We start from the raw sequence: 10,464 nt of genomic DNA, 5'->3' as shown, positions 1-10,464 counted from the left end.
GTTAAGGAAAAGGCTGCCGTTCCCAGAAGGAGCAAAAATCCCGTGTTACCATCATTTCCTTATCATCCCAGATGCTGAAAGAACACTTACACTCATTCCTCTACTCCCTTCCTTACTCCAGATGCTAGAATTTATTCTCTCGTGCAGCTCTTCGGCACTGTGCTGGGTAATGGGACCAGCAGCAGAAGCCTCCAGCATCTCCAGGGGAGTCCTGTGGGATAACACCTTTGTATGTGGATTGGAGAAGAGGAGCAGACCTTGGTCTCCCCAACACTTGACAGGAACCGAAGAGCTCAGGGATTTGGGTCTGGTGTCCTCTCAACCGAGCCAGTTTAGGCTAGTGCCTGTGGGGTTGCGTGAGGAACAGCGGGTGGGGGGGAATGCCAGAAAGTGTTTGTAATGGGGGTTGAGGAAGTTTGGGGTATCCTGGGAACAGAATATGCTGGCCCAGGCCTGAGCCATCCCCAAGCCCCTCCCACTTCCCGGTTAGTAACCAGATCCAGCTGTGCACAATCCTGGCCATCGCTTCCCATCTGGCTTCTAGGAACTCATAACTAATTAAAGGAGTGTGTGTGTTTGTTGGGGGAGGGGTCCTCTTAAAAACAGAGATTTCCAAGATAACAGCTTGGCAAGAACTCAATCCCATTCAGCCAGGCAAACTGCCCTCTCTCCTGACCCCCTCAGGGCTCTGAGGGGAAAACAGGCCAGAGGCTGACACTATATTTCTCCCACATTTCTCTAGATCAAGAGCAGTATCTAGGCCAGCCCTAACTTGGTTACACCCTAAGTTTTTCTCATCTCCAGTTTCCAGTTTCAGACCCCAGACTTACCCTTTATATACCAGAATGTCCAGCCCTCCAGGTCACCCCGTTAGCGTGAGGATGCTGTCAGAGGGGGGTGGGTGATGATTTGGAGATTGGCTTCTCCTGGGCTTAGAGACCTCTGCCAACCTTTGCCCTTCACCCACAGCCCCATAGCTCCTGAACATAAGAAAATACTATCAGAATCTTACCTACTTCCTGCCGCTACAGTTTAAAATATTTTAATTAAAAATATTTCTATACAAACTCTTCTACCACAATCTGTGGGCAGAAAGGGAAAGCAGTTTGCAGGATGGGAGCAAGCCAGCCAAAGAACCCAGGAGTTCTTTCTCTCAGACTCAAGTTCTCTTTTTGGGGCAGGCAGACCACATGTCCTAACCCTTCGCACACATTCCCACATGTCCCCCAGTGAGAGATGACAAATTCAGAGGGAAAAAGAGTTGGGTCAGCTCGGCTCAGGGGGTGGGGACTGGCGGAAGTGGAGGTCATTATGCCGTTATGGGAACAGTTAGTCATGCAGTCTTGCGCACATGCCCAGTTTGCAGTTCCTGGCTCTAAGGGGTTTGTTTGGGGGCCTGTGGAAACTCTTGGGAGACTGCAAAGATCATAGCTTGGGCCTGAGGCTCTGCTGCTTCTTCCTAGCTGTGTGACCCAAAGTAACCTGTTATAGACTCAGTCTCCTTTTCCATAGAAGGTGATAATACCAGCCCACAGGGCTGTTGTCGAGATTTAAATGAGATAAACTATTTGGCAACTTTTACTGTTTCACTCTGTTCTTTCCCTGGCTCCTTAGTGTCTAGAATGTGGCTCCGAGGCCAGAGTGAGTGCCCACACTTTACCTTTTATAATAACCATTATCTCTCTCACTATCGTACTAACATACACTCCTAAGCATTCTTCCCCCACTCCCGCTTTTTTTTGTTGTTGTCGTTGCTATATGAGGTGCCCAAGGGGAGGGAGTAATCTGCTATCACATTCATCTTACTTTACTCCTTTCCCTTTCCCCACACCCCTCTCAGCTCCTGTCCCTCCCCCACTATGCTCACTACTTCCTTTCACTTTCTCTCCCATCTCACCCACAGTCTCCATCCAGGGGCTGAGGCTGGGCTGGCAGAGCTGGAGCTGAACTCAGAGCCACTGACAGTTTCAAGTAAATGCATCCAAATGTTACTAGTGGTTCTCTTCTGGGTAGAATTTACTGGTGGTTTTCATTCTCTTCCTTGCTTATTTTGGTATTTTCCAAATTTACTATAATGAGCAATGGATAACTTATTCAGAAAAAAAAGAAATAGAAGGCTTCCCTGGTGGCGCAGTGGATAAGAATCTGCCTGCCAGTGCAGGGGAAACAGGTTCGATCCCTGGTTCAGGAAGATCCCACATGCTGCGGAGCAACTAAGCCCGTGCACCACAACTGCTAAGCCTGTGCTCTAGAGCCCGCAAACAACAGCTACTGAGCCCGTGTGCCACAACTACTGAAGGCCACATGCCTAGAGCCCGTGTTCCGCAACAAGAGAAGCCACTGCAATGAGAAGCCTGTGCACTGCAACGAAGAGTAGTCCCTGTTCGCCACAACTAGAGAAAGCCCGCGTGCAGCCACGAGGACCCAACACAGCCAAAAATAAATAAAATAAAAATTTTTTTTAAAGAAAAAAAATAGAGAAGACTTTAATCAGAAAAAAATACATAATCTTCAACTGGCCCATGTCCTCTTCTCAAAAGAAGAGGGATTGAGGGATGGAGGGGTGGAAAGAGGAAGAGAAGGGCAGGGCTGAGAAAAGCCCTGCAGGGGGCTGAATGGAGCTGGTTCCCAAGCTCCCTCATTTCCTGGGGGCAGCAGCCTTGATCACAGCCTCAGTCACGGCCTCTGTCACTCATCAGTCAGAGGCTATGTCCTTGCTTGCCTGTCACTGGCCATTTGGGACTTAGTCACTTGATTATTACTCAGCTGTGCGCTGAGTGGATCAAGAGGGCCAGCATCACTGAGGGCAACAAAATGAGTCAGGAGGATCCCCCACCTCCATCCTGGGGTGTGAAGGGTTCCCCTGTGGTCTGCCAGGCTTTCAGCCTGGGATGTGTGGCAGGGTTCAGAACTGGGGTCCCACTGAAAACATGAGTTCAGTAACCACTTCCCCCATTCCTATCCCTACTTCCCTGTGCATTTGAATGGTATGTAAGTGTTGTGTGATGCACAAGTGATGGTGGAAACTTCAGTGGCTCCTAACCACTTAGAGAACAAAGCTCTGAGTCAGAGTGGTGCATGGAAAGAGTGCGGGATAGGAGTTAGCAGAGGGATTTGAATATATGCCAGGCCAGTTAGGAGTTCCATGTCCTTAGTCAAGTTTCCCTCTCTGAATCTCCATTTCCTCTCTGAAAAAAATGGCCAGAGGGACCGCCCTGGTGGTGCAGTGGTTAAGACTCTGCCTGCCAATGCAGGGAACACGGGTTCAAGCCCTGGTCCGGGAAGATCCCACATGCCGCAAAACAACTAGACCCGTGCGCCACAACTACTGAGCCTGCGCTCTAGAGCCCCCGAGCCACAACTACTGAGCCCGCATGCCACAACTACTGAAGCCCGTGCTCCTAGAGCCCATGCTCCACAACAAGAGAAGCCACCAAAATGAGAAGCCCATGCACTGCAACAAAGAGTAGCCCCTGCTCACCACAACTAGAGAAAGCCCATGTGCAGCAACGAAGACCCAACGCAGCCATAAATAAATAAACAATTTTTTTTTAAAAAAGGTCAGAATAATTCCTCCCTCATAGGAGGATAGTGAGAATTAAATGAGATAATATATGAATCACCTAACACAAAGTAGTTCTTTAACTGTAAGGTTTTCTTTTCTTTCTTACATAGCGTTCAAGACCGTCTCTAAACTCTGTTTCCCAGCCACTCTCCCAGCCTGGTCATTCATTTGACGGACATATTAAGCAGCACCCGAAGCACTGACCTAGCCTGGGGTAGGCACGAAGCACAGCCTCAGAACCTCTCACTGAGCACAGCTGGCTTTTTTCTCCTCTGCACTTTTGCTCAAGACCTGCACTGTCCCTGTTCCTCAGGACTCTTTTACTCCATCCAACTCATAGCCAGCCTTCACAACCCAGCTCAAAGCCTGCCTCCTCTGCGAGCCTTCCCACAGCCCCATGGCCCTCAGGATGGCGCACCCTCTGCCTGGCACCCTGGTTCCCCTCATTTCAGGTGCTTGTGTTGGTCTCAACCTATCTGTAATGTCCCTGAGGGCAGGCTCCGGCCCTTTACTTCTTTGTATCCTTGTTATCCCTCACCCCCACCCACACATTCCAGGTACATTAAATGCTTGAAATGATGACTTTTTATTAAAGCAGACACAAGTAGGTTTCAAGAGCACCTGAATTCCCAACTTGGTCTTGGATGCAAAGAAACTGAGATCTCATCCTTCATTCCTTCACCTGAAACCCAAGCACCTAAGCAACTTGCTTCCTACCTCTTAGTTTTATTTTTATTTTTCCTATCCTAGAGCAGACAGGGAGACATGAAGGTTGCAGATAAGGGGTTTGCTACCCAAGGGTCACTGGGGCACAGGAATTCCAGCTTCAGAGGATGGCCATGGTTCCTATTCCTAGTCTTTGCAGATATTCTGCCTCTGATCCTGCCAGGATACCCACCCCCAGGACAATACGGAAAGTCTTTCGGTCTCCAGCAGAGGACCCTGGCGGACAGGGTTGGAGGCTCTTCTTGACTTCCGCTCTCTGGCAGGGCAGAGGTTAATGGTGAATTGCAACACATCTCTGGGCTGAGTCACCTCCTACTGACGCTCCCCCAAATTCCCCTCCTCTGAAGTTTTATAAAGAGGACCAGAGACTAGACAGTGAAAAAAACTGAAAGGAAGAGCCCCCCCCACCTAGCCCTGCTCCCCCAGGCTCCCAGAAATCTCAGGGCAGAGGGCAAAAACAGCCTCTGGAGCTCTTGCTTGTAGGACCATGAACTGGCAGCGGCTGTGGCTGGGCTTCCTACTCCCCATGACAGGCTTGTGCTGGGCCCTGGGGCCTGGAGAGAAGGAGGCAGCAGTGGTGAGTGCCCTGGGAAGGTCAGACCCAGGCTGGGTGAGGCATGGAGGAACTGCTCCATGGTCCCATCCAAGCCTCCCTTCTGACCTACAATTGCCTTCCTTTCCCTTCTTTCCTCTATTCCATGATCCACCCCTACCCATCTCCATTCCTTCCCCTTGCTCCTCCCCTAACGTGCCTCTCCTTTAGTCCTTCCACGTCTGTCCCCTCCTGTCCTTATGGGCTGTTAGGTCACTTAGAGCTTCACCCAGAAACTAACCTCCTTTTATTCTGCTGACCCCTACCCTCATCATAGGATTACTTGTTGCAATACGGGTACCTACAGAAGCCTCTAGAAGGACCTGATGACTTCAGGCCAGAAGATATCATAGAGGCTCTGAGGTGAGAGGTCATAAGGTGCATGCCTTCAGGGTCAAGGTCACAAGGTCTCCTTTCTCTCCTAAATCCTTTCAGTACCCAGGCCCACCTCTGACTAACCCAGGTCCACGCTGGGGATCTAGGGAATGGGTGGTGGGGCCTGGGGTGAGATGGGGGTTCAAAGTTGAGGGCACAGTCATTGGATCTTCCTAGGCCCTAAGCACTTCTTTGGAGGCTCCATGCCATGTTATATCCAAAATACTATTATTTGGTCACATTCCACATGATGTATAATTTATATATAAAACTGTGAGTTGAGTTGAGTTGGAGCTGAGTTGTTGACATGATGTTGCCTTTCGTAGACATTTAATACAGGATTTATTTATTTCTACTTTGAAGTTTTCATATTTTGGATCTAATGGGTCATTTTTCTTTCTGCTCTCAGATATGTTCCCAGGCCCTTGAAAAGTCACAGTACCTGCAGCGCCTGATGGATGAAATTGCCCCAGAGCAGGCTGAGCTGGGAGGGACAGGTCCAGCCAGGAGGGGAGAAAGCAAAGGGAGGACAGGCCCTCAGGTGGGAGCAGTGGTGGGAGAGTCTCCAGAGTAGGAGGCAGGACACTTACCTAGATCAGGAGGAGGTTAGAAATTGCAGCAGAGGAAGAAGGCAACGCCAGATGGCACTTTACCCAAATAAGAGCATGAACACAGGAGGTGAAGCTGGAGTACTGCCTTTATGCAGAACAGAAGAGGAAGTCCCAACTAAGAGGACTGGATCCCGGAGTGATCCCATCAGCTTCAGAGCTTTTGGGCCATTCTCAGCCACCACCTTAGGCAGCGGGGGGCCAAAGAGCTATCCCCAGTTCTTAGTCATTCCAGATGCCCCTGCCCTGCTAGACCCATCCCTCTCCCTCTTTCTAGAGCTTTTCAGGAAGCATCTGAGCTGCCAGTCTCAGGTCAGCTAGATGACGCCACGAGGGCCCATATGAGGCAGCCCCGTTGTGGTCTGGAGGACCCCTTCAACCAGAAGACCCATAAATACCTGCTGCTGGGTGAGGGCTGAGCCTGGGAAAGGGAGGGAGAGGAGGGGTTGGCATGGCTGTGGAGCACAGGTGGCACTGGGACAGCCTGGATGAGCTCAGTGTTGAATGGATGGTCACCTGATAATTAACTGATCATCACTTGCCTGGAGGGGTTGTTTCACAGCTTTGCTAAGTGAGTGCCCAGACTCAGGGGAACTCTTCGGAGCTGGCAAAAGTATTTGTGCTTCTAATCTATTTTCTGGTCCAATTAACCAGGCCGCTGGAGAAAGAAGCACCTGACCTTCCGCATCTTGAACCTGCCCTCCACCCTCCCATCCTACACAGCCCGGGCAGCTCTGCTTCAAGCCTTCCAGTACTGGAGCAATGTGGCTCCCTTGACCTTCCGGGAGGTGAAGGCTGGCTGGGCTGATATCCGCCTCTCCTTCCATGGCCGCCAAAGCCCATACTGCTCCAATACCTTTGATGGGCCTGGTAGGCACCAGCTCTCGACTCTCACTTCACAGACCTCCGTCCCCTTGAGTCAGTGACTGTGGAACCTTAATGTCAGGCCACCCCCATGCTCAACTGCACCCTACACTCTCTAACCACCTTCTAATATTCCCTTGGGGAGCAGCATGTCACCTCCCTGGGGCCTTACCAAGCCTCTTCTTTGAAGCTTATGCCTTCTTCGTTGGTTTAAGCTCCTCTGCTCAAAGCATACCTCAGAGAGGACAGGGCCAGTGATGACAGAGTGGCTGGGAGGTAAAGGGACAGAGCGATAGGCATCCCTGAGAGAACGGAGTGATGACAGTGGAATCTGAATGGAGTGAGAGGTATCCAAGAGACAGTGAATATACATGGGGGAATTTTAAGGGAATGGAGTAATTGGAGTTTGTAACAGGCAGGGGATGCTCCACCCTAGGAGACTCTAACCTCTTTCCTGTCTACCTTTGCCTTTGTCCAGGGCGGGTCCTGGCCCATGCCGACATCCCAGAGCTGGGCAGTGTGCACTTTGATGAAGATGAGCTCTGGACTGAGGAGACCTACCGGGGGGTGAACCTGCGCATCATTGCAGCCCATGAACTGGGCCATGCCCTGGGGCTTGGGCACTCCCGATACACCCAGGCCCTCATGGCCCCTGTCTATGCTGGCTACCGGCCTCACTTCAAGCTGCACCCGGATGATGTGGCTGGTATCCAGGCTCTCTATGGTCAGTCCCTTCCCCTAGTGATCATGAAGGTCAGTCTGACCAGTATCTCTTCAGGCATGAAGAGACAGGTCTCATCTTCATGGAGGGAAATGGCTTGGCTTCTCTCTCTTCCTCCTGCCCAGTTACTCGGCCTTCTTCATTTTCAGGAGCTGTTTTTCTTTCCTTTTTATTTGGCCTCGCCGCGTGGCTTGTGGGATCTCAGTTCCCCAACCAGGGATTGAACCCAGGCCACGAGGTCGCTGCAGTGGAAGCCCGGAATCCTAACCACTAGGCCACCAGGGAACTCCCAAGAGCTGTTTTTCTGACACTTCCAGGTCTAATCTTTCTGCCAGAGCTCTCTCCCCTCATACCTGTTCTAGGGGAATGAAGAATGAACATTCCAGCAAACCCCCTTCTCCCTTTCTAGTGCCTCTCAAAACTAAAAACATGTCTCCCGCTGATATCAATATGATCTTTCCTCCCACCAAGGAAAGCTCTCTAGGTTTCCCTTTTCCTCTCTATGGGACCTCTGAGCTGAACTTACAGTAGAAGAGTGGGGAGGCCAGTGCTCTGAGTTCTCTCCCTGAGCAGGATTATGTTACCTTGCAGGCAAGAAAAGCCCAGAGATAGAGGATGAGGAAGAAGAGACGGAGCTCCCCACTGTACCCCAAGTGCCTACAGAACCCAGTCCCATGCCAGACCCCTGCAGTGGTGAACTGGACGCCATAATGCTGGGTAAGACCCTTCTCCTCTAGGCTGTAGGCAGGCAGTAGGGTGGCCTGCTGACCTTCAGATGGGAGTGACATGGGACCTCAGCGTGAGCAATGGCAGTTAACCACCAGACAGGGCTTAGTGGCCATGGAAGGAGGCATGTGGTATGGGGAGGGAGGATTCAGAACCAAATTAAAGGTGGGCCAGGCTGGAATTTACCTCTGCTGTCACCCTATGAGGGCCACTAAAAACATCTGGAAATACAGCAGGATGGAGAAAACAGTCTTAACTGGAATGTCTATTAGAGAGGGTGTTATACCCACATGGAAGTACAACTTGGAAGCCACCTGGGGTAGGAGGGGAGATCCCCAAGGGGGAGCACCTATCTGCGGGGCTTTTGTTTTGTTTTGTTGGGCCAGGGCTGATTTGCTGCGAACAATAAAGGAGAGGCTGAACACTGGGTCCTCCTTCTCTGCCCTTAATCTTCTCTTTGAATTAAAGTTGAATGAATTTTTGAGAAATCAGCCTGTGGGAGGACAGCAAATGATTAGTCTGCCTGAGATACCCATAAGTCTTTATTTGACCCCTGTCTTTTTGACTTGTTGACATGCTTATGCTCTCAGGGCCCCGAGGGAAGACCTACGCTTTCAAGGGAAACTACGTGTGGACCGTGACAGATTCAGGGCTGGGTCCCTTGTTCCAAGTGTCTGCCCTTTGGGAGGGCCTCCCAGGAAACCTGGATGCTGCTGTCTACTCTCCTCGGACGCAATGGATTCACTTCTTTAAGGGTAAGGGGACTAGTTTACAGTGTGTTACCTGAGGAGGGCCTATGATCAGAGAATCCATAAAAGGAGGGAGGGATGAGAAGTTTCTGAGATGGTGGAATGGAGGAACTGGAAGCTATCACCTGGGGACAGAGGTGACTTGTTCTTTCCTTACATGCCCTCAGGAGACAAGGTGTGGCGCTACGTTAATTTCAAGATGTCTCCTGGCTTCCCTAAGAAGCTGAATAGGGTAGAACCCAACCTGGATGCTGCTCTCTATTGGCCTCTCAACAGAAAGGTGTTCCTCTTTAAGGTATAAAGTTCAAAGCAAGGGCAAACTCCTTAGGAGGGGCGGGCTACCTCACACGGAGAAGCAGACTTGCTCTTGAAGGGAGTTCTTCTGCAGCTGCTGTGGGCTGAGGGCAGACCTCTGGGGGGGTCCCTAAGCTCTCTTCTCATCCTCCTCTTCTCCCTGTCTGCCCCACACCTAGGGCTCCGGTTACTGGCAGTGGGACGAGCTGGCCCAAACTGATTTCAGCCGCTACCCCAAACCAACCAAGGGGTTGTTTACAGGAGTGCCAGACCAGCCCTCAGGTGCCATGAGTTGGCGGGATGGCCGCGTCTACTTCTTTAAGGGCAAACAGTACTGGCGCCTCAATCGGCAGCTTCGAGTAGAGAAAGGCTATCCCAGAGATATCGCCCACAACTGGATGCACTGTCGTCCCCAGACCCCAGACCCCACCCCATCAGATGGGGACACCACTTCCTCAGCCACAGGAACAACCTTGGATACCACTTCCTTGGCCATAGGTATCACTTTGAACACTGACCGCTCAGCCAGAGATATGATCTCGGACATTACCCCCTCAGCCACAGCCTCCACCACCCTTTTATTCCCTGGTAACGTCACCCTCCCAGAGATCTAAGACCTCAATCAAACGTCTGCTGCGGCACGAGCATGAACTATGGACCTCACGCCTCTCAATGTGCCAGCTCCAGCCACCGCTTCCCTGTATTCTTTCCCTCCTGGGCAGTGACTCTCTAACTCAGCCCCCAACTCCATCCATTTCTTCCCCATCCTAGATAGCACTTCCAACTGTGTCATCTACTCTCTGGAGGACATTGGTAGAGGAAAGGCAGCCATCAGGCCTTTAGCTGACAGGAGGCCACAACTGGGAAAGCCTGGGTCCTGTTCTTCCTAGATAAAGTGCAAGAAAACAGCATAGCCAGTAAAATGAGCAACGGCTTTGTAATCCTTGAGAATCACATTTACTTGCTTATGACTTTGGGCAAGTTAATTAACCTTGTTAAGCCTTGGATTTCCCATCTGCAAAATAAGGTTAATACCAATCCTGCAGGGTTGTTGCATTAAATGAATACTATATATGAAGTGCCTGGAGCATTTGTGCTTAAAAAAGGTTAACTTCACGTTCATGAGAGAGCAGTGAACAACTCTTCCTCTGGCTGTGCGTGTGCAGCTCCTACGGTAGTCCAGTCTGATAAAGGTACCCTCATCAGATCTTTAAGGGACAGAGGACTTGTCAGTATGGCTAACC

General features: G+C 50.8%; 1 protein-coding gene across 1 annotated transcript; it reads left to right on the top strand.

The window, feature by feature from the left end:
- Positions 1–4,582: 4,582 nt before the first annotated feature.
- Positions 4,583–10,298, top strand: MMP19 (matrix metallopeptidase 19). Its single transcript, XM_059081481.2, has 9 exons — positions 4,583–4,868; positions 5,161–5,246; positions 6,144–6,274; positions 6,521–6,736; positions 7,209–7,454; positions 8,043–8,168; positions 8,768–8,932; positions 9,094–9,221; positions 9,400–10,298. Exons 1-9 carry the CDS (start codon positions 4,779–4,781, stop codon positions 9,832–9,834), a joined length of 1,623 nt encoding a protein of 540 aa, XP_058937464.1. The 5' UTR covers positions 4,583–4,778; the 3' UTR covers positions 9,835–10,298.
- The last annotated feature ends 166 nt before the right edge of the window (positions 10,299–10,464 follow it).

Source organism: Kogia breviceps, chromosome 12 (genome assembly GCF_026419965.1).
Source record: "Kogia breviceps isolate mKogBre1 chromosome 12, mKogBre1 haplotype 1, whole genome shotgun sequence".
NCBI classification, from domain to species: domain Eukaryota; kingdom Metazoa; phylum Chordata; class Mammalia; order Artiodactyla; family Physeteridae; genus Kogia; species Kogia breviceps.
Note: the sequence above shows the minus strand (reverse complement) of the source record. Positions and strands in the feature narration are given on the sequence as shown.

Bases quoted from the DNA above. Each gene is read 5' to 3' on its own strand.
- MMP19 (XM_059081481.2), top strand. From the start codon at position 4,779: ATGAACTGGCAGCGGCTGTGGCTGGGCTTCCTACTCCCCATGACAGGC. The intron at 8,169-8,767 runs GTAAGACCCTTC...TTATGCTCTCAG, and splicing joins ACTGGACGCCATAATGCTGG to GGCCCCGAGGGAAGACCTAC. The intron at 9,222-9,399 runs GTATAAAGTTCA...CCCCACACCTAG, and splicing joins GAAAGGTGTTCCTCTTTAAG to GGCTCCGGTTACTGGCAGTG.